The sequence below is a fragment of the Pituophis catenifer genome, unplaced genomic scaffold (assembly GCF_029215685.1).
Source record: "Pituophis catenifer annectens isolate HBS135680 unplaced genomic scaffold, rPitCat1.0.hap2 SCAF_6, whole genome shotgun sequence".
NCBI classification, from domain to species: Eukaryota; Metazoa; Chordata; class Lepidosauria; order Squamata; family Colubridae; genus Pituophis; species Pituophis catenifer.
The window spans coordinates 51,463,424-51,485,149 of NW_027256886.1; the positions used below are offsets into that span (position 1 = coordinate 51,463,424).

The 21,726-nt window shown below is 35.3% G+C and overlaps 1 protein-coding gene across 2 annotated transcripts in view; it reads left to right on the top strand.

Annotated features, from left to right (window-relative positions):
- Positions 1-21,726, top strand: part of ATRNL1 (attractin like 1) — a 478,418-nt gene that overhangs the window by 41,486 nt on the left and 415,206 nt on the right. For both annotated transcript variants that reach the window (XM_070944958.1, XM_070944957.1), the window contains exons 6-8: positions 11,837-12,011; positions 13,381-13,468; positions 19,925-20,180. In XM_070944958.1, the coding sequence (XP_070801059.1) occupies positions 11,837-12,011; positions 13,381-13,468; positions 19,925-20,180 (519 nt within the window). The remainder of the gene's footprint in view (positions 1-11,836; positions 12,012-13,380; positions 13,469-19,924; positions 20,181-21,726) is intronic.

A 21,726-nucleotide genomic window follows, 5' to 3' on the forward strand; every position in this document is an offset into this window, starting at 1 on the left:
CAACACCTGATAAAGTACATAAAATTTTAACAATTCCATCAATACCATAGAGATGCAATTCATACAATTCTTGAGATCTAAATCTTGTTTTTGTCAGGTTTCAATCCTGTCAGTTCATGCTTTTTTTCCCAGTGTAATAAATAAAAATACCTTGCTGAGAGAAAGGACATACTAAAAACAATGGAGAGCAAGGCTGTTGAATTCTTTCCAAGCCTTTTACCAAGAGTGGCAAAGAAAATATATGTATTTTCTTTAGTGTAATGAAGTAGTAGAGACTTTCTTTACCACTTCAAGTAGTTGCATATGTATTGCCTCTATATGGCTTTTACTGTTCCGTTATGTTGTGTATGTATATTTTTGTGTATATGCATGCAGTGGAAAGCATGAAACAGGCTTCATATACTCTGTTATGAACTATGGACAGGTTCACATATAATGGAGTTTGGATTTTGACTGATCATGATCTGTGAACTCAGCAAACAGGAGTTATAAAGAGGAGCAAACATAATGGATTCAAGATTTCTAGAATTATAGGATTAATGGCTTATGTGGATAATGGTAGAAAAGAGCCTTGGAAATGTAAATTGTGTTGATGATAATCAGTTTCATGCTTTGGAAGGAAATTGTACTTTATATAACCAAGTGTATCTGGTTTTGCTTTTTAAGGATGTAATAATTTTAGATGCTGCAGTGACATTTATTGAAGTTAAACATTTTTGAAGTCTGGAGACCATAAAATACTTTCTTGCCAACATTCATCTGTTTCAATTAAAGACGAGTGAAAATAAATTTGTATTTTTATTGCTGTTCAGGTTTCTAGCCCCTATGAAATCAATCCATGGACCCCAGGTTAAGAACTCCTGCTTTACATAATTTATATCAATATTCTCTTGGATTGGAAAGAATAAAAAGAAATTGAGTATATAGCAAATACTTAATAACAAAACCATAAACTTTCAACCATTCCTAATTGTGAACAGCTGAATATAGATTCCAGCTATAGCATAGGAAAATGGTATTCTTTAACAGTTTTAGAGATCAACAGGACTGCAACCTAGTTAGCAATCTTATTATATCAGCAGAAAAATGGGTAAATAGCTAATTATATTTGAAAATGTTTATGAAAGCTTATTTCTCTATATCCAATAGGGACATATGATGAAAACACATTTTATTGTAGCACTTTATTTCTTGTGTGAGAGGTAGCATGTTCTCTTTTGAGATTTACAAGTTGGAAAAAATATGTGGTATGCCATATGAAGCAATGAGGAAGACAAATCTGCTCCTGTCATACTATTTGCTGCTTAAAAAGGGGAAACAATTTACAGCTTTCTTTTAATGAGTGATTCACAAACATCTCCCATCAAAATGAAGTATTCCTCTGATGCTCATATGGCTCTCGAAACTAGGTAATAGCTGAGTTCATCAGCTCACAAAGCACTAATACAATTTTATTTGGTTTTGTTTAAACAAACCAGCCAATAGACATTGTTTAAAATGGCTGATTTTGATTTATGTTTGTATGAATCCAGCACTGATAGCATTCATAAGGAAATTACTATTGGAAAGAAGGCATAATGAGGGAAAATATACCCTATGGTATGGATAGATTCACACAGTGGAGTTTGGGTTTTGTCTGACCATGATCTGATCTGAAGTAAGCTTTTGTGATTTGTAAACTATGGTCAATGCCATTATAAAGTCATCACATTCTTTCTTTCCCACATTGGCACCTGAGAAATGCTTTCATATACCTTGCTATTTGAAGGGAATTCTTTACAGTTTGAAAGGGAATTGGAAGGAATTGATAAACATGTTTCAGAATTACTGTCAAGGGTTTATTTCCTTTTTATGAGATTGGGCTGTTTGAAATACTTTTTTTTGTTTTTGAGGAGGGGTTTTTGGGTAAAGACTTTTTTTGGTGTGTGTGTATGTGTGGCAAAACGTTTTCTAGAGCCCTTCATGCACACTATCTGAGTAATGCTTATTTATTAGATTGATACTGTAGGTCTTGGATGCTTGTAACTGACAAACTGATTTATTTTATATTTAAGTGTTACACTGTATTTTAAATGAACCTCATTTGAGCTGATGGAAATTTGACATACTGAAGATAAATGCATTTCAACTCTCAGTCCTGCAAACTGATATGAACACAAAACTATTTCAGAAAAATAGTGAAATAATAGACCAAAGAGATTTGCTCCAGTCAATCAAAAGAAGTATTGGAACCAAAACACCCCCAATATCATGAATAGGTACCATGTTCATAAGAACACCACAAGATGTTAAAGATATACCGGTAGTCATCAGCTACTTCTTTTCCTTCTTCTTTACACACACCTAGGAATTTTTATCTTCTTTTATTTGGCAGGAGGAGGTTTAATGCTTTCTTTCCCAGCTCATTTTTCTCCTTCACCCTGCTATGGCTATGTCTTAAACAAACAAACAAACAAAAAGGCATTGTAATTGTTACCTGAGGTATGGTTTTACTGGTATAATTCATAAATTAGTTTAGAAGATTGCCTTGATCACAATTTGAACTGTGGTTTATAGAAAGTTAACAGAAACATAGCAAGTTGTCTGGAAGTATAGATTCATTCCCTTTTGTCTTTTAGATAGATAACTGTTTTCACACTACTATGTGACATTTATTGTTATTTCATTGCTGTGAGGGTTGAACAAGAAGTAATGCTTCCATCTCCATAATGTTAGTTTAAATAGGTATATTTTAATAAATGAAACAGGAAAATAATCCTTGAAATAAGCTCTTTTGTTACTGCATTTAATTCTCCACATAATCACCACCATTTGCTACATGCTTCCAATGTTTGGACAGCTTCTTAAAGCTGTCACAAAAGAACTCCACACATTGTCTCTTCAACCAGATCCTGACAGTTTTTTCCACCTCCTCATTTGGGTGAAACAACTGTCCATGAAGATATTCCTTCAATGTTGGGAGAAGATGGAAGTCATATGATGCCAAGTGTGAACTATATGATGGATGGGATAAGACAATGAGTTCCAACTTCACAATAGCCTCTTGGGTGCCTCATGAGGTATGAGGCCTAGAGTTGTCTTGTTGCAGCAAAATTTCCTTTCTGTTATTTCAAACTCTAGTTAATAATTATTTAAAATCTTTGGTGTTACAGTGTAGCACTCAGGCAGGTTCAAAGAAATCTGTGTGAATAATGTCATTTATGACCCCAAGGAATGTAAGCCCAAGTCTTCCTGCTGAAGACTAGGTTTTGAATTTTATTGTGCAGGTGAAACTTTGTGATAATATTTCATGGACTCATACTTTGTTTCTAAGACACTGATGAAGCCATGTTTCATCAGCTGTCATTTCTTCATGTGAAGCTGTGAAAAAAAATTCTTACCTTCATTCTTGTACAATGACAAATGCTGCAAATGTCAACCCTTGACATTTTTCTTTTTGCCATCAGTATATGAGGAACCCCTCTTGAATAAACTTTCCAGTATTTAGGAACATCAGTTATGTGGCCTATGGGTTCGTGTGAAATGCCAAGTTTGATGGTAGTTTCTCAGTGTCCATTAATTGTCCATAAACAGTTTATCAACCTTTCTGATGTGAAATTTGTGCTGTTTCAGGTTGTCCACTTTGATCTTTATCATTTGTGATAAAGATCATAAATTCACTCTTCCTAGTTCAATTGTTTGGCTCAGTGATGCACAGTATTAATATCAAAACAGTTATCATAAATAACCTGCATTCAGTGGTGAGTTTCAATCAGAAAGATTTCCTTGGCAGTCAAAAATTTCAATCACAATGTATTACTTAAACTGCAGCAATGAGCATATCATGAAAAATGACTTCAGAACCTTTGCTCACAGCAAATTCCTGCTAGCTGAAGGAAAGAACTAATGTGGAAGAACATATCAGAGCTTCCAGTACATCATTACTGCCTTCTGCTTTAGACTTTCAACATTGGAGTCATTACTTTTTATTCAACCTTCATATAATTAATAATCCAAATATATTTGGATTATTTGAAAGAGAGTTTGCTGTATTATGATTGAAGCAGCTAACTTCAACATTAATCAAAAACAGTATTGGTGGAATCTTATTGTAAAATTATTTATACCTCTGTGGAGTTGGCAGTATCACACAATTATTCATGAATTGCTATTTATTTCATTTTACAGACATTTGTAAAACAATTATTCCACTCTTATTATCTCTCTCTGACAATTTTTCAGGTATTTTGTATTTTTTTTTGTACTTGCAGATTGAGATGAATTTGTGACAATAAAAATGTTCTTTTAAAAAAAACCCTCCTTTGTAGTATGCAAAGATAATTGCAGCTTCCACTGAAAAAGAAAGGGAAATCCAATTCCTGAGATCCTGAAAGAAAGGAGAGGAAGACTCATCCTAGTGTGTATTGTTTCTGTTAGCTCCATTTGAAAAAATGGGTGGAAGTAGAGAGAGTAATACAAATCCTTTAGTTTCTTACAACTAAGGAGAAAGGGGAAGGATGCTTGTGGTATCTCCAGACACATGGAAGAAGGAAAAGGAAACACCAGGAGGAAGATGATGTGTAGTCTGGAAGTTGGCAAGCTAGTCTGAGGCCAGACATTTATTTATTTATTTATTTGTTTATTTATTTATTTATTTATTTATTGATTGATTGATTGATTGATTGATTGATTGATTGGTTCGATTTATATGCTGCCCTTCTCCGGAGACTCAGGGAGGCTTACAATGCGTTAAGCAATAGCCTTCATACTTTTGTATATACCTGCTTAGTAGGGCTTTTGGCCCCCCTGAGCGGTGTTCTTTTTTATACAAAGTCAGCTTATTGCCCCCACAATCCGGGTCCTCATTTTACTTACCTTGAAAGGATGGAAGGCTGAGTCAACCTTGAGCCTAGTGAGATTTGAACTTGCAGTAATTGCAGGCAGCTGGTGCTACTTAACAGCACTTTAGTCTGCTGCGCCACCAAGGCTCTAGGGATACAAACTCTAGCAAAAGGTCTGAAGCTGTAGGATTTAAGCTTGAAGCATATAAATATGGCTAGGTTCCTAGATTTCTAGTTTGTATCCCTGGAATGTCTGATCTGGAAGTAACTGAACTTTATCATTACCAGAGGTTTTTTTTGTGTTAAAAGCGGCAACGTTTCAACAGAATCTCATCTGCCATCATCAGGCTTATGCAAGGGGTCTTCTGCAGCAACTGCCGTTACTATTTCAAATCTGGTGCTGGTAGTCTGCTTTGCTGGGATGGCAGTTGTGCAGAAGACCCCTTGCATAAGCCTGATGATGGCAGATGAGATTCTGTCGAAATGTTGCCAAAGTGCTCTCAATCTTACACGGGAGAAGACCCGAATACACCAAGACTTGCATACCTGTATCCACGAAAATCTACGAAAACACACACACACACACACACACACACACACATACATATTAGAGCTTCTTCCATTGCTAAATTTATGAATAAATAATTTTGTTCCTACAAAAAGATTCTTGCATGATCTGACACACTATTTTATAATGGATATTTTTTTTTTTAAGTTTTGGCCATTCTGATGCCATACTGTGAATCAGGGTGGATAAAAATCAATGATTTTTTTTAAAAAAAATCAAAAAAATTGGATTTTTTTATTTAAATTGGATTTTTTTTATTTAAATCAGATTTTTTTGATTTTTATTGAATTTATTTTAATAAAAAACTTTTGGGATAAAAATCTATCGTAAGATAGTTTCTATTTAAGATACATAAATAATTTAGTTTATTCAGCATGAAATGGAGCTTAATTATGTAGCACAAGGCTGTATATTCTGCAACACTGGGACTATCGGTGAGTCAACAGCGGGTCAAAGGAGTAGCAGAGATGACAGTTGCTCTTTAAAAATTATGATTTAAATCGAGTTGATTTAAATCAAGTCTTTTTACTAGTGATTTAAATCATGATTTAAATCATGATTTAAATCGACTCGATTTAAATCAAATCCACCCTGCTGTGAATGAAACAAAATAGCTTTCCATTATGAAATTGCTAAGGCCACCTAGTCAAGCGTGTTTGGAAAATGTGTCTCTTGCTGACACAGTATTCCTTCCATCAAATATATGATTATTGAAGATATATGTACAATAAGGACAAAAAATCAAGATGGGGAGTGCCTTCAAGGCAGCACTGACTAGCACAAGATCCTGGTTTCTGGCCTGGTATCTTAACCTCCAAACACTTTGGAAGTTGGTTTTCATAGAAGGAATAAAACCAAAACTTCATTTGGAATGATTTTTTTTCAAAAGTTTCAGTCAGATTTAATATATTTAATATATTAATATATTTAATATATTTAGTATATTTAATATATTCTATTTATCTTATACAAAGTCAGTTTGATGTAGTGGTTAAGCTATCAGGCTAGAAGTAAGGAGACTGAGTGCTAGTCCTGCTTAATAACAAAGCAGCAAAGGCACAAAGCCAGCTGGGTGTCCTTGGGCCAGTTGCTTTCTCTCAACTCAAGATGGAATTACAAGCCATTTCTAAAATCTTGCCAAAAAAAACTACAGGGAATTGTCTAAGTTGTTGCCAGGAGTTATCAAAGGCACAAAATAAAATTAAGTCATAAATATCTTAAAAGCTAGCAGTGAAAGGGGCCTGGCAAACTATGGCAAAGTATTCCAAAATTTAGATATTGCAGTGCATAAGGTTTTCTAACCAACCCAGTATCAGGGCAAGAGAAGAAGGTTGAGATTTGGATGAACTATAGGGGCATGAGGAAAAAATGTAAAAAAACCCCAATAAGGATAAGAATTAAGTGAAACTTAGTGTTAGTAGATTGAATCAGAATAGAAAGTGATTTTAAATATAGTGTGAATTAAATATAGTGTGAAGAGAGATCAGGAGAAATGGACGGAATAAATTGGAGCTGTCAGTAGAAGTGCATGCACTGTGATTGTTGCAATAGATAAAACAATGCACTCTCAGTGCAAGAAGTTAAATTTTAATGCTTAATTGCATTTCAGATACTTCTTTAAAATATCATTTATAAAGATAGAAAATTTTATCATTAAAACATTTTAGTTATTAATACCTGCTTTTTTAAAAAAATGAAATATTGATACAAAGTTATGCAGGCTTCCAATCCATTCAATGTTAGCATAAGCTGTTCATGGTTACACCAATTCCTTTGGTTCAGATTATAAAGAATTTATTTAGTATTCTAATATATCTTTCTAAACAATTGTGACCTCTGGTGGATATACTGAAATGAACATCTGCAATGATAATCAAAGTTAAGTGTGAAAAAGTATTATTGTTCAAGCTATTTCTAAAATGTCATTTTAAAATAAATTCTAATACAACTGTAATTACTGAATTATTAATGTTTCAATTACAGACTTGTACAAATTTCAGGAATTTTCAATCTGGACATTCTAGCATTACTGTCTCACATACACTGATATAAGGAAGAACTGGAAATGCAGCCTGTTGTATGTTAGTCATAATAATATATAGCAGGGGTGAAATATAAAATTTGTTACTACCAGTTCTGTGGGCGTGGCTTGGTGGGGAAGTAGTGTGACTGGGTGGGCGTGGCAAACTTTTTTTTTTTTAACTTTTCAAAGCATTTTTTTCTGTAACCTCTTCGGCTGAAGAAGTGGTAAAAAAAAAGCTTTGAAAAGCCTCTCTGACGATCAGGCAACTCAGCTGGGATCATCAGAGAGGCTTTTCAAAGCATTTCTTTTTTACCACCTCTTTGGCTGAAGAGGTTGCAGAAAAAAAATGCTTTGAAAAGCCTCTCTGCCGATCAGGCAACACAGCTGGGATTGTCAGAGGCTTTTCAAAGCATTTTTTTACCACCTCTTCGGCCGAAGAGGTTGCAGAAAAAATGCTTTGAAAAGCCTCTTGACAATCCCAGCTGAGCCGTGCGCTCATCAGAGGCTTTTTTTTAACTTTTAAAAGCATTTTTTCAGCAGAAGAGGTTGTAGAAAAAATGCTTTTAAAAGTAAAAAAAAAAAAGCCACTGATGATCGTGAGGCTCAGCTGGGCATGGTGGGGGGTGGGTGCAGGGATTTTTGCTACCAGTTCTCCAAACCACCCACTGCCATCGCTACCGGATCGGGCGATCCAGTCCGAACCGGGAGCATTTCACCCCTGATATACATTTAGGGACAAACTTAACTCTTTTAGCAGTGGAAAGACATTAGACATTCTTTATTATTATTAAGAAACTTAGTTCCATCAATATTCAAAATATTCAATATTCAAATATTCCATCAATTCAAATATACCAAAGCAAAGTGTTTAAAAATACATGATAAACCATATCTCTAATCCAGATTAGCAGAAATATTGCATTTTCAGTCTTAGAATTGTGGTCTATCAAAGTATAATATAATGATATAAAATGCCTAGAGTCTTTAAAAATTAGTCCTGTCTAAATTTACACCAAATTAGTTCCAGGTTAGTTTATAAGAGGTAGCCATTAAGTAGAAATGTTTTTCAGACAACGAATAATACATTCAGTCTGTCATTGTTTAATTATACCAATTTTTCTTTTGCTCCACTCTCTTGCTTGGAAAATTGCTTGGAGATCTATTTTGTAGATTTGTATATGACACTATTTAAATAAGGTAATTAAATCTATATTGTCCTGTATTAATTGCGCTAGAATTATGCCTCTATTTAGTATGAGGTTGCAGAAACTCAGGTTTGAGAGCTAAAATACACTGCTCAAAAAAATAAAGGGAACACAAGCTGAAGACATCCGAGATCTGAATGAATGAAATTGCCTTATTAAATACTTTGTTCGTTACATACAGTAGTTTTGTGTTCCCTTTAGTTGTTTGAGCAGTGTATAAACTACTGTATGTAAAGAACAAAGTATTTAATAAGGCTATTTCATTCATTCAGATCTCGGATGTCTTCTGCTTGTGTTCCCTTTATTTTTTTGAGCAGTATATAATTTGAAATATGTTTGAATACTGTGGCAGTTGTCAGGGGCATTTAAAGCCCTTTTCTGGTCTCTTGTCCTCCATGCCTAATGTATGATTCTGACCAATATGGCTTTAAAGGCATTCCCAATCTGGGTAACATGTCTCTATCTGGGCTCCATATCAGATTTGCTATTTGAATATGGATCTCTATCTGTATCCATCACTATGAATCGGGGTTCAAGCAACATGTTTCTTTTTATTATACATTTGATCAGGCCAAATGTCTGTTATCCCTGGTATGTCATTATTGCTGGTACTGGAATTATGGTGCTTGTAGTCATCTTTCACAATCTGGAATTTATAGGAAAACCTGGAAAGTTGGTGCTTTGTGATGCTTTTCCTATTTCATATCAACATTCTATAATAGGACTCAGGTGTCAAATACTGCGTATTCCCTTATATGTTTGTCTAACAGAGTAGTATGGCATGTTAAAATTGTATTTGTAAAATAACTCAGATATCTTCAGATTTACAAGCTGTGATATGTGCTTTTCCTAATTCTCTTCTTTTGGCTAGGATTTCGTGATATGTGTACAGATGGATAATCCCCTTATACCTTAAAGTTCAGGGATACAAATTTAATAAGATTATAATTGTTTATAAAAGTGTGATGACACATTATCAGCAGTAAAAGCAGTTGCTACTCTCTCAGGCCTGGAAGCCATCTTTTGCATTGGATCTTCAGGCACATTTACTGCTGTGGGAAATTGGGAGGGGGGATTGTATGAAGCAAGGGTGAAATATAGTCATAATAATTCCTTTCTCAGAGAGCCAGGGACATCTTGCCCTGCACCTGGAGGGGTGTGGCTGGGAGGCATTTCCAGTTGGGACGGTGCTTTTATTGGACCATGTAATGAACTTGTGGGTGTGCCGGGCAGGAACTTAGACTTTCCTTTGGTGAGGAAAACCTGGAAACTTTTAGGTTCGGGTTTTCCCGGATGTGCCAATATGACATGTCTAATAAAATGGAACTTTGAGGAACTTCAAGCATCAGTGTCTCTTTTTGTTGGGGGTATTACTTGGAACCCTGACATACTGTATGTCATGGTATAAGAGTATCTGCAATGTATTGAACCCTATGTATGTATGTATGTATGTGTGTGTGTGTGTGTGTGTGTGTGTATGCATGCACGCACACCTGTTGAAATAAGGAGCTGTCCAGAGTATTGGACGATGAAAACTAGCATTTATATTTCCTGTAAGTGTAAAGAGCACATAAATGCTCAATGTAGATGTCGACTTTTACATTCTGATAATTCATTGTCATTAATTAATTAATATTGCAACAATTTGCAGTCTTATTTATTGCTGGGAATGAACCTGCATACCACCAGTATTACCGCACTCTTCATTCAAAGGCCAGAAAAAGGACAGAATACCTAGATCAGATTAGAGTTAGCTGTAGGAATGATGATTTATTATGATGTTTTGTTTTCTTTGTTTCTATTTTCATTTTTGTATTTTATATATTTAATATGGTCAATTGACTCTATAAAGTTTTCTTCTAAAATTTAATATTGCATGAAATAAATTTTAGAAATGAATAAGTAATGTATAAGTTTTAAGCAGATATAATTTTTTAAACTAAGCATATTAATAAATATTCTATTGTGTATATTTGCCTTGGTATTTCTATAAATAAATATTTTGAAGATTTTTCCTGTTGATTAACAAGATAATTTGTAAAATTTAACAAAGTAGCAAGAAATACTATGAAAAAAACACATTTTCAAACATCTCTTTTTTCTGGTAGAATGTGGAGATAAAGTAGATCTTTATATTCAGTCCTGCCAAATTTCAAATAAATTTATGAGAGGTTTCAATCTTTAAAACTCGCTTTATTTTAATGCATGGCATGCTTATTTAGGTAAAAGTCAGTAAAATTACTGCAGTAATTGTACCTAATATGTGGGGAATATCTTATATTGAGGAATTTGGAAACAAAGGTATTAGGTATTGATAACGACTATGAATGCATAAAATTGTAAATAGCCTGGTAATGCCAGAATCTTAACAAAGCCTACTGAAAATAAACAAATCATGTGGAACATTCTTTTATTATAAAAATAAAATAATAAAATAAATTGCTTATCAAAAGGCATCTAGACCCACTTCAGAGTGTTGGCTTGTTGAAAGTTCTGCTTGATTTGAGGTTAATGGAGATACAGCCCTTTTCTGTAAAAGATCCCACAGTATAAAATACATGTACCCAGAAATACATGTAGTTCCTACTTGCTGCATCTTCATAAACAAAATGATTTCATACCAAGGTGCTTTCAGTCCCAGCTGATGGCTGTGGGTGCCTATCTTGTATTTTATCCTACATATTAACTTTATATATAATTGAGGTTTTTTTGTTGATCAAATTATAGAGTACAGTAATTTTCTGTGCAATGTACTGTCTTTCATAATTACTGTGCTGCATCAGATTACAATGAACCTGATGAATTATAAGAAAAGAAAAATATTTTAAAGGTGAATATATTTTTCTTGTACATAATTGTGTGTATATTTTACCACTTGGTGTCACTGTCCTTCACAATCTTCCTTCATAAGTTAAAAGTAATACAAAAGTATATCTTCTGTATGCCTTTAAAATTTTCTTTTAAATATATGAAAATATTTACAATAAAAATAAAATTTGTCATCTTAGAAACTAAACTAAAATGCCACTTAAAATACATTAATATGCAATTTGTCGAATTTTTAGAATGTCCTTATGCATGATGTATTCCACAATATATGAGGTTGGCTCACATTATATATTGTACTATCTCAGATATAATTACTATCAAAAATTGTTGTGTTTGAATTAATAAGAGTACATCCCGGGTATGATTTTCTCTCTCTCTGTATTTTAAACAGGTCCTGATTGTTCTTTGAATGTCCCCTCAATGGAATCATATTGGATTCTGCCTAATGTTAAGCCATTTAGTCCATCTGTGAGCAGGGCTTCCCATAAGGCAATTCTTCATGGAAAGTTTATGTGGGTAATTGGTGGATATGCATTTAATTACAGTACCTTCCAGATGGTATTAAAGTAAGTTATTTCTTTTCTTAATTCTGTTTGAATTTTGTGTAAATATGTTGAATTTTAATGAACTCTCGCCTTGTTTTCTTGGCTGCATCATGGTTCAGTTCAGACTTTCCAGAAAGAGAGAGGATTGAAAATAAAATGCTGTGGATTAATGGACTAAATTGGGGAGGGTGGGAGTGGGGAATGAGGTGTTCCTTTGGAATGGCAGGACTGTCTGCTTTTATTTAAATTTGGTTTACACACATGAATTAAAAATGAACGCTTCAGAGCTTACTTAAATGATGCAAAATTCTGCAGTAATACCATTGGTCTTGTCTCTCCTTAAGGAAATAAAAATTGCAGAAATCCAGGGATTCATTCACAGAATAATTATATAAATGTCCAAAAATAGCAAGACTGAATTATTCCATTTTGAAGTTTGCCTCATTTGCAAGATTTTCCTATTCAGCCCTAATACTAATATCTGGAAGAAACTTCTGTTCGTGTATAAAAGTATTTTCATGGATAAATATCCATTTTACACTAAATCTAGAATTTCACTGGCCCGAGAAAGGGTCCAGAAACTCTATTCTCCATTGTTCCCAGACCAATTTCCCAGAAATTAACTTCTTTGTGAGCTGCATTTTAGCTCCATTTTCTTATTTTTCAGATTATCTATAAAGTGGCATTTCTTCCACCTGGATTTTAATTATGAAATTGTAGTATTCATTTTAATTCATGTCTTCATATTTTAGATTTCATTTTTTAAACTTTGAATACTTGATTAACATATCATAATTGTGCTGTGCTTAAAGTCTTGGCCCTTTTGGGAGCGATACTAAATACCGGTATCTTTAATTTTAGTGAAAACCAACTTGGGTTTCTGGCACTGCCAAGGCTTTCATACAATTGATGATATTTTTGACACGGGTTTCATGAAACTGAACTTCCCCACAAAATAAATTTCTGAATCTTTCAGAAAATGCTCACTTCTGAGTATTTTGTTATTGAGAAAAACACTCAATAACACAGGTGTCAAACTCACGTCATGTTGCCGCCATGTAATGTTTCGCAACGTTTTTCCCCTTTGCGGAGCTGGAGTGGGTGTGGCTTGCACGTGACGCATCTGGCCCACGGGCTGTCAGTTTGACATCCCTGCTGAATAATCAACTGAAAATCTTGTTTTAAAATTTATTCATTTTTTAAAAGTGTTTTATTGGTTAAAAATATTGATGGAATAAGGAAAAGTTGCAAAAATTAAATTCTAATTTATTATATTTATTAGATGTTATATGGCATGTCAGGAAGAAACAGAAAATGATATTTTAATTTGTAAGCATGTATAAATCTATAATTTTGCTTCTAGGTAATAAACTATTTGTTCACTTTTTAGCTATAATTTGGAAAGCAGCATTTGGAATGTGGTGCCTATATTGAAAGGACCCCTTCAGAGATATGGACATACTATTGCTTTATATCAGGTTTGTTTGTACATCAAAATTATATTTGAATGGTCCTCCTCCCCCTCCTCCCCCTTCCTTCTCCTTTCATTCTAACTCATTCAGCTCCACTTATTCTTATAATGTTCTCTTTCCATATGACATAGTAACACTGTATTTTAGAATTCTGAATCAAGGATACTTTTTTTTTCTCATTTCATTTTAGAATAAATCACCATTCCATGAAATAACTGTGCAGTTATGACACATTTTCTGGCTTAAGTGGGCAATCCTATATTTGATTACTAAGGAATAAGCCTCATTGGACACAGAATAACTTCTCTTTCTTCGCTCTTTCATTCCAATGCTGATAAAAATGCAAAATAAGAATGGAGATTATAGTTCCTAAAATATAGAATACAAAGTAAGCCTATCCTTCTTGATCTTATTGGATAGCAGATAGGCATTGGGAGTAGGCAGTCCCATAGACAAACTCTGAGCTCTGCAATATCCAGGTCCTCGAATTACACCTGGAAGTCAGCCAACAATCAGTGCAGTTCTAGTAGAAGTTTTATTTTTGGAGAACTTGGCATGCATGTCATTGCTTGACCAGCTGTATTTTGGAACTGGTAAATTTCCTAGATGGGTAGGTCCCTTAGTATGAAGTTTAAGCATTCTGTTTATTTGCCACATGCTTTACTTCAATTGTGTACTACTCTTGGTGCATTTAACACCAACGTTTAATTCAGAATTCACTCAAAAGTCAGAATTTTCTCAAAAGTCTGTTTCTTTTGCACTTGCATTTTCTAAATTAATGAAATATAAGCTTTTTTTCTGCCATTCTCAGTGATAAATATTTTCCTCTTGATTGCATTCATTCTCAGCCTTGTGAGGTAGGTCAGACAGGAAGCATGGTCAGTGAGCTAATTCTACTTTGCAATAGTGGCGAATATCTGTAGATCGGGTGTAGGATGAGGGTGAAAGTTTGTTCTCCAAACTTGTGGGTTGGTTTCTGAATGTTTTGTTACTAGGCTAGATAACTTCTTCAGCAGAATTTAGGAGATCCCTTAAACTCTGCTGAAGATGTTACCTAGCCTGATTAAAAATGTTTGGAAACCAACCTACAAGCTCAGAGAACGAACCTTCACCCTAATTCTACTTTATTGTGACGTTACATTATTAAGTCTTGCAAATCTAAAAGTACATTTCATCCCCATTTCCTTTAAAGTCCCAAAAATGATCCCTTCTGACCTGATCACATTCATGCTACAGGCTAAATTTCCTTTTCTTCTCCCTGTCTCTAGAGTGATTCCCACATACTGTTATATTCTTTCTGAATATGACATTTTTCCAAACATCGGTACGAGGGGTGAAATGCTCCCAGTTCGGACCGGCTTGGGCAAATAGGTAGCGGAGATTGAGACTAGTTCGCCGAACCAGGAGCAATGGCTGGCTGGCAGTCCTGAACCGGTCCACTACCCGCAGTCCTGCCATGCTTCTCTGCCTTCCATGCCGCTTCCTGGCGTCCCGGTGGCCAGCTTGCGAAGGCAGGCAAGCAAAAGCCCACGTGGAAGGCAGGCTAGCAGCTTACTCGCCCCCCCCCACTCAAGCAGTGGCTTCCCTGGTCAGCCCCAACAAGTTATGCATCCATAGCAATGGGGTGGTTTTGTTTGCTGCGGTGGTGCTTCAGGAGGGCAGGTGGACATATTCATTATAGTTGTCAGCTGCAGACATATGCCTGCCCTCCCGAAGCACCACCGTGGTGAACAAAACAACCCCATTGCGCCGTGCCTCCTCCTGCAGCCAAACGCGGCCAGCCGTCCATGCCCTTTCCTCAAATGGGCTGTGCATGGGGCCCTTGGAGAGAGAGCAAGCAAGGCTTCAAATCACTCCCTCCCTCCCTCTTTCCCACACCCACACCCACACCCACACACACACACACACACACACACAGGATGGAGAGCTGTCTTGCTCACTCTCTCTCTAAGCACCCCATGCGTTTGAGAAAAGGGCACAGATGGCTGGGCATGTTTGGCTGCAGGAGGAGGCCCAGTGGAAGGCGGCTTTTTCAGCAGCATCTCCTCCCCTCTTTTGATCGCCCTGCAAGGGGGAAACTCTGCTTTTGCAGGAACAGGATGGGCGGTTTGTACGGAGGATTGGCAGGGGGATGCGCGCCCCTCTGGGATGAAGAGCAGGGCAAGAGAAGGCTCTGAGGTTCGCCTGGGCAGTCAAGCCAGAGGGAAACTCAAAGCGTTGGGGGCTTCAGAAAGGAAGAATGTGCTTTTGTGCAGCTCCTGGCTTCTGTGACATTCTGTAAAAGACAGAATGTGCTTCGATGTCAGAATGTGGAGCTCCTGGCTCTAACAGTGAGTGACGTCAAACTGGCCATGCCCAGCCAGTCACATGACCACCAAGCCACGCCCACCAAGCCATGCCCACAGAAGCAAAAGAATTTAGATTTCACCCCTGATCAGTACCTCATTCAGTGTAAATGAAATGCTTTGATCCCACTGTCCAGTTTTTCTGCAAACTTTATTATATTCTATCAAAAAATAACCCATGTGTTTCCCCGTCTTAATCATTGTAGAATTATACCTCCTTTTAACAAAATTTCTCCATATATGGACGGTAAATTAGTTAAGATTAACACCTTTCTGAAAGATCCATCTGTTTCCAGAACACTTATTGACCTTTAATGAAGATTAGGTTTCTGTGCATCATTAATGCCAATCAATGTACCATGAAAGGCTGAAGATAATTATATATAAAAATGATATGACTCTATTTAGTTAACAGTAAAAATATAATCTTGATTTATATAGCTGTCATTGTATATATTGCTGAATGATCTGAAGTTCTTTAAAAAAAATTCCTGGTACTGTTGACAGTGTTGATCTCCTGCTGGAAGAGAGGATGGTGGATACAAATAAGTACGCATATCAAATTGTCATTATTTTCAGGAAGTAGAATTAGTCCTGTCAGAACAGATAGCACCATCTGTTTATTGTCCATATGGCAGCCTAGTATGGTTCTTCACGTGCTATTAGGTATTAAATGCAGTTTTTCCATTGTTTGGATTCTTTTCATCACAGTTCTGTGTTGAAATCCTGAAAGAAAATATAAACACTATTAGCATTGTCTGGATGGAAAACACTGCAAAATAATCTAGACTCAAACCAAAAGCTGATTTTTTAAAATAAAATATTTTAAATGTTTTTCTAAGCTGGTAAATTGAAATTTAGATTTAAATTATAACAATGTACAAGAATAGTTGGTTTAAATTGTTTAAAAACATTTAATATGGATTTAAAATAATTGTTACAGCGAACATAGTGTTTCTTTAAATTAGAATTTCTTTGGTAGTTGGAGACTGATAGTGTGATTTTCAGTTATCTGCTACTCATCAACATAAAGTCTAATGATGCACAGTTAGCATGGTTAGAAGGAAAAGAAAATTATCTAATCAATAATTTTGTCTGCTTATATTACTCTTTTGGCTCTGAATATGATTTTAAGAAGCAATGACTTCTGGAAAAAATCTGCAATAAGATTGTTAGTCCTAAGCATTTTCAGATGTGTAAAGAAAAGGATGGTATAGAAAGGAAGTGTTATTTGTCAAGATACTCTTATCATAATTTTTACAGGTTTTTAATTTACCCACCAATATTTAAAAAGTAAAGTAAATCTGAATGTATTCAATTGTAATCTACAGAAGATATTCAAATTGTAATATGTTGATACCGAAATGAAACAACAGGTAGTCCTCATTTAACAAACCAAATTGGAACAAGAATTTTGGCCCTAAGTGAAGTGGTTGCTGAGTGGGAAATCCTATGATTGCAACTACTGTGTTTCTCCAAAAAGATGTCCCACCTTGATCAGAAGCCCTCTCATGTTTTTGAGCGTATGTGATCAAATTAAGTCCTACCCAAAAAATTAGAGAGTCCACTAATTAAGAATCCACCCATGCCGGGCTGCAGAGGATGGGATGAGGCACAAAGGTAAAAAATAAGCTAGGGTGGGGATGGGGGTGGTGAAGCTTCCCTATTTACCAGGCCCCACACACCCCGACATCTGCCTCACCTTCTTCTGCAGCTGCTTCTGTGGCCACTTGCCGCCACTCGCACGCATCACCCTAGCCTCCGTTTCACCTTCAGATGCCTGCAAGAAGGCATCTGCAGCCTTCTATTATCTCTATTATCGGCTGCAGAGGGCTTTCTGGAAGGCATCTGTAGCCAATAACAGAGCTCCGGATTGATCCGGAGCTCTGTTATCAGCTACAGATGCCTTCCAGCCAGTCGCAGGCTCCTGCTGGGTGGGGCTGTCAGTGCCACTGCCACGAGATGAGTCAATAATTAGAACACTTGAAAAAGAAGGCCTAGCCGCTTTTAAGACCCAGCCTTCTTTTTGGAGAAACACGGTATGATTTCCAACTGGAAAGGGATAAGTTTCATACCTTGGCTTTTATTTTTCTCCCTAACCACTCCTCTCCCTTTATGCATCTTTGAGTAAGGTAGACCTCGATTTACATCAGTTCATTTAGTGACCGTTTAGAGTTACAACGCCACTGAAAAAAGTGATTTATGACTGTTTTTCACACTTATGACTGTTGCAGCATCCCCATAGTCATGTCATCAAAATTCAGATGCTTGGCAGCTGACTCATTAATGATGGTTGCAGTGTCCTATGGTCATGTGATCCCTTTTGCGACCTTCTGACAAGCAAAATCCATGGGGAGACCAGATTTACTTAACATGCTACTGACTTAACAACTGCAAAGATTCACTTAAGAATTGTGGCAAGAAAGTTTGTAAAATGGAGCAAAATTCACTTAAAAATGTTTCACTTAGCAACATAAATGTTGGCCTCAATTGTGATCGTACGTTGAGTGCTACCTCTATCTGTTTACTGCCCCAGGCTGCTGCACAACTGCATTGTTTTCAAAGTCTAGAACAGCATACTACTTATGCTCTTCCCACTTATGACTATAACTATGTTGCTTGTATCTTTATAATTTATATTGTTTTATTTGTTGCCTAGTACGATTTGATTGCTTATTAGTAACCTATGACTATCATTAAGTGTTGTATCTTATGATTCTTGATGAATGTATTTTATTTTTCTTTATGTACACTGAGAGCATATGCACTAAAGACAAATTCCTTGTGTGTCCAATCACACTTGGCCAATAAAGAATCCCATCCCATCCCATCCCATCCCATCCCATCCCATCCCATCCCATCCCATCCCATCCCATCCCATCCCATCCCATCCCATCCCATCCTATCCTATCCTATCCTATCCTATCACCCTACCCTACCCTACCCCAGCCCAGCCCAGCCCAGCCCAGCCTCTAATCCCTTCCTCTCTCATCTTTCTCCTCAGATTAAGGGATGCTGCAAAAGTAGTAAATGGTCCTACCTAAAGTTATTTTAGCCTAAAGTTATTTTTCAGCACTGTTGTAATTTTGTAATTCAACTGAAGGAGTAGTTGGTAAGCAACGGCTACCTCTTGCCTTTACATCTTACTACTGTTTGGCATTATAGAGATTGAACAGAAGTAGATGTCAGTTAGGACATGCCTTTAAAGGAGTAATGTGAACATTTTTGACTGACTTATAAAGAACACCCATTTATGGGGTACAAAACTTATTTTTAATTTACTAAAAGGTTTTCCAATGATTGTAATATACATTGAGGGAAGACAATAATATCAAAATACTAATGGCAATCATGTAATTTGAAGAAAACAAGGATTACTCTAGGTCTGGAGAGAGGAGAGTTCTTGCAAGTTCAAAATGGCAGTAGATTGAACTGAAGATTGGAAATGTCATAGAATAAGAATCCTAGGACATACGGAAGCTAGGAATAATTTGACTTAAAAAGTTCATTTGTGGGATCTGATCATGTAAGGCTGCTTTTTATAATTGGAATACAGGTCAACAATCTAGTATTGTCTGAAAGTATTCAAATAAAAAAAGGCCCAGTATTCCCCACCCAATTCTGGGTAGGAACTGAATAGTAGTTGAAACTCAATGAGGCAAAGTTAGGAAAAAAAGGCTAGAAAAAAGTAGAATATTGAGATGTATTATGCTGCTGCAGTAATATTACAATATTTTCAGAACCAATAATCTACTCTGAAATTCATATATATGAATTGTTAAAAAAATATTTACAATGGAAACTGCACCAAGATTCATTTGTAATTTATGGTTATTTGCTGAGTTTTAAAAAAGCAGTTAAATTTATCACTGCTCATTGGTCAATATACCTTGTTTTTGGTATAGTAAATTCTTGGTGAAAAAAGGAAGGTTTTTTCCCCTGAAAAAATTCACAGAAATAAGATCCTGTAGTATAAGAATGTAGTATAAACTTATATTATAAGCTCATGTTATTTCTAATGTGGAAAGAATGATACCACAGCTCAACATTTATATTCGTGTGTTTTGTATTTTTATCTGAAGTTTAACTAATGATCATTTTCCCTTCTTTAAAACAGGACGACATTTACATGTATGGAGGCAAAATTGAAACAAATACTGGTAATGTCACTGATGAATTATGGATTTTCAACATACCAAGTCAGACCTGGAGCCTCCGAATTCCAGCAGTGCTTGTCCATGGGCAGCAATATGCAGTTGAGGGTCACTCAGCACACATAGTGGAGCTTGACAGCAGGGATGTTATCATGCTTGTGATTTTTGGGTACTCTGTAATATATGGCTATACAAGCAGCGTTCAAGAGTATTATATCAGTAAGTTGTCTTTTTGTTTTTTGAATTGCTTTTTTAAAACTTCAGGATGTGAACCTCTGAGATAAGGGAGAATAAGGGATAAACTGTACTTATACCTACCACCTTATATTTTTTTAACCTATCATAGATGGGTATCATTCAGTTTGGATAGGAATTCTAATATGGAAAATACAGTAATGAGAGTTTTAAATCCTCCTCTTCTGTTAATATGGGCTGTAGTTCTTTTTTAAAAATATGTACTAACCAAAAATTTCAGTTTAATTTTAATACGACGGTATTAAATACATAGTAGCAGCTATACTAACTTGAAAAAAAAGAAAAAAAAAGGATAAACTACCACATAGGAAACACCTCTTTTAAGACAACTTTGAAAAAAACTAATTGCAATATTGTAAATAAAAAAATTGTTAAATATTTTTATATTAAATAGTACCAATTACAATTTTCTAAGGAAGTTGCTACCACAGAATCCCTTAGTTTCAATTTGAGTATTAGTTAAACCAATTACAGTCTGGATCTATGCTGGTTTATGTAATTTTGTATTTAGAGGGAGAGAAAAAAATCAGTAATTTAAACACTGTTATAGTCTAATATAAATTTCCTTTTCTGACCAACTTTCCTGCAAGTATCAGTGGGGGAAGTACTAGTAGAGAATAATAGATGAAAGTTGCTTGATTGCAGCATATAAGTTTAATAAATAAATTTTGATGTATGGATGAGTTTTATTTCTGTTTGCTTCTGGATCATAGGACAAAGTTGCATATTTTATACATTTTTAAACAATTACACATAACTAATTGTGATATAGATGTAGATGTTAATTTAGAAGTTATATGAAAAGGTATGTTTGATGTAAAATGAAGTAGCTTTCCACAAAGTAGCTTAGAATTAACCTCTGTCAGTAATGTACAGTACAAGCGGGCACTTTCAAAATGACAATTGTGAAAAAACCCTTTCAAAATAGCTGCCTTAAAAGTAAGTACTAGGCAATACATGGAAAATTCTGCATTCAATCTATTTTTGGAAAGATATGCTTAATATTGCTGACATTAGCATACTTGATTCCACCTCCTTAACTTTCAAAAAAATAATTCAGTTTTGACTACCCTTGATTTTAATATCATTTAAAGTCATTTTTGAAGATATAAACTGTGCTTTTATGAATAATTAATAATACTGTACAATTTTGAACTCTGCAGTTTCATTACTATCCAGCAGGATGCACTACTGTTCCAATTTTGCTCAATTCTGAGCTAAAAAAAAATCCAGTAATATACTGTTCTTTTTTCTAGACAGCATTTTTTGTTGTTGTTGCTGTAACAATACTGAAGTGCATTCTTCTGTATTATATAATGCAGATATAAAGAACTGTATTCTTTATAAAGTTCTGTGGTATTTATCATTTTTTAAAATTATGCAAAGGACACTTTCAAGTCTAATTGATAGCTGCAGTATTTATTCCAATGAGTCATATGTGATTCATTCTTAAGTAAACAGGATTAAGACAGTAGCCAGTATCAGTAAGTATAATTTAAATTCCAGTTAT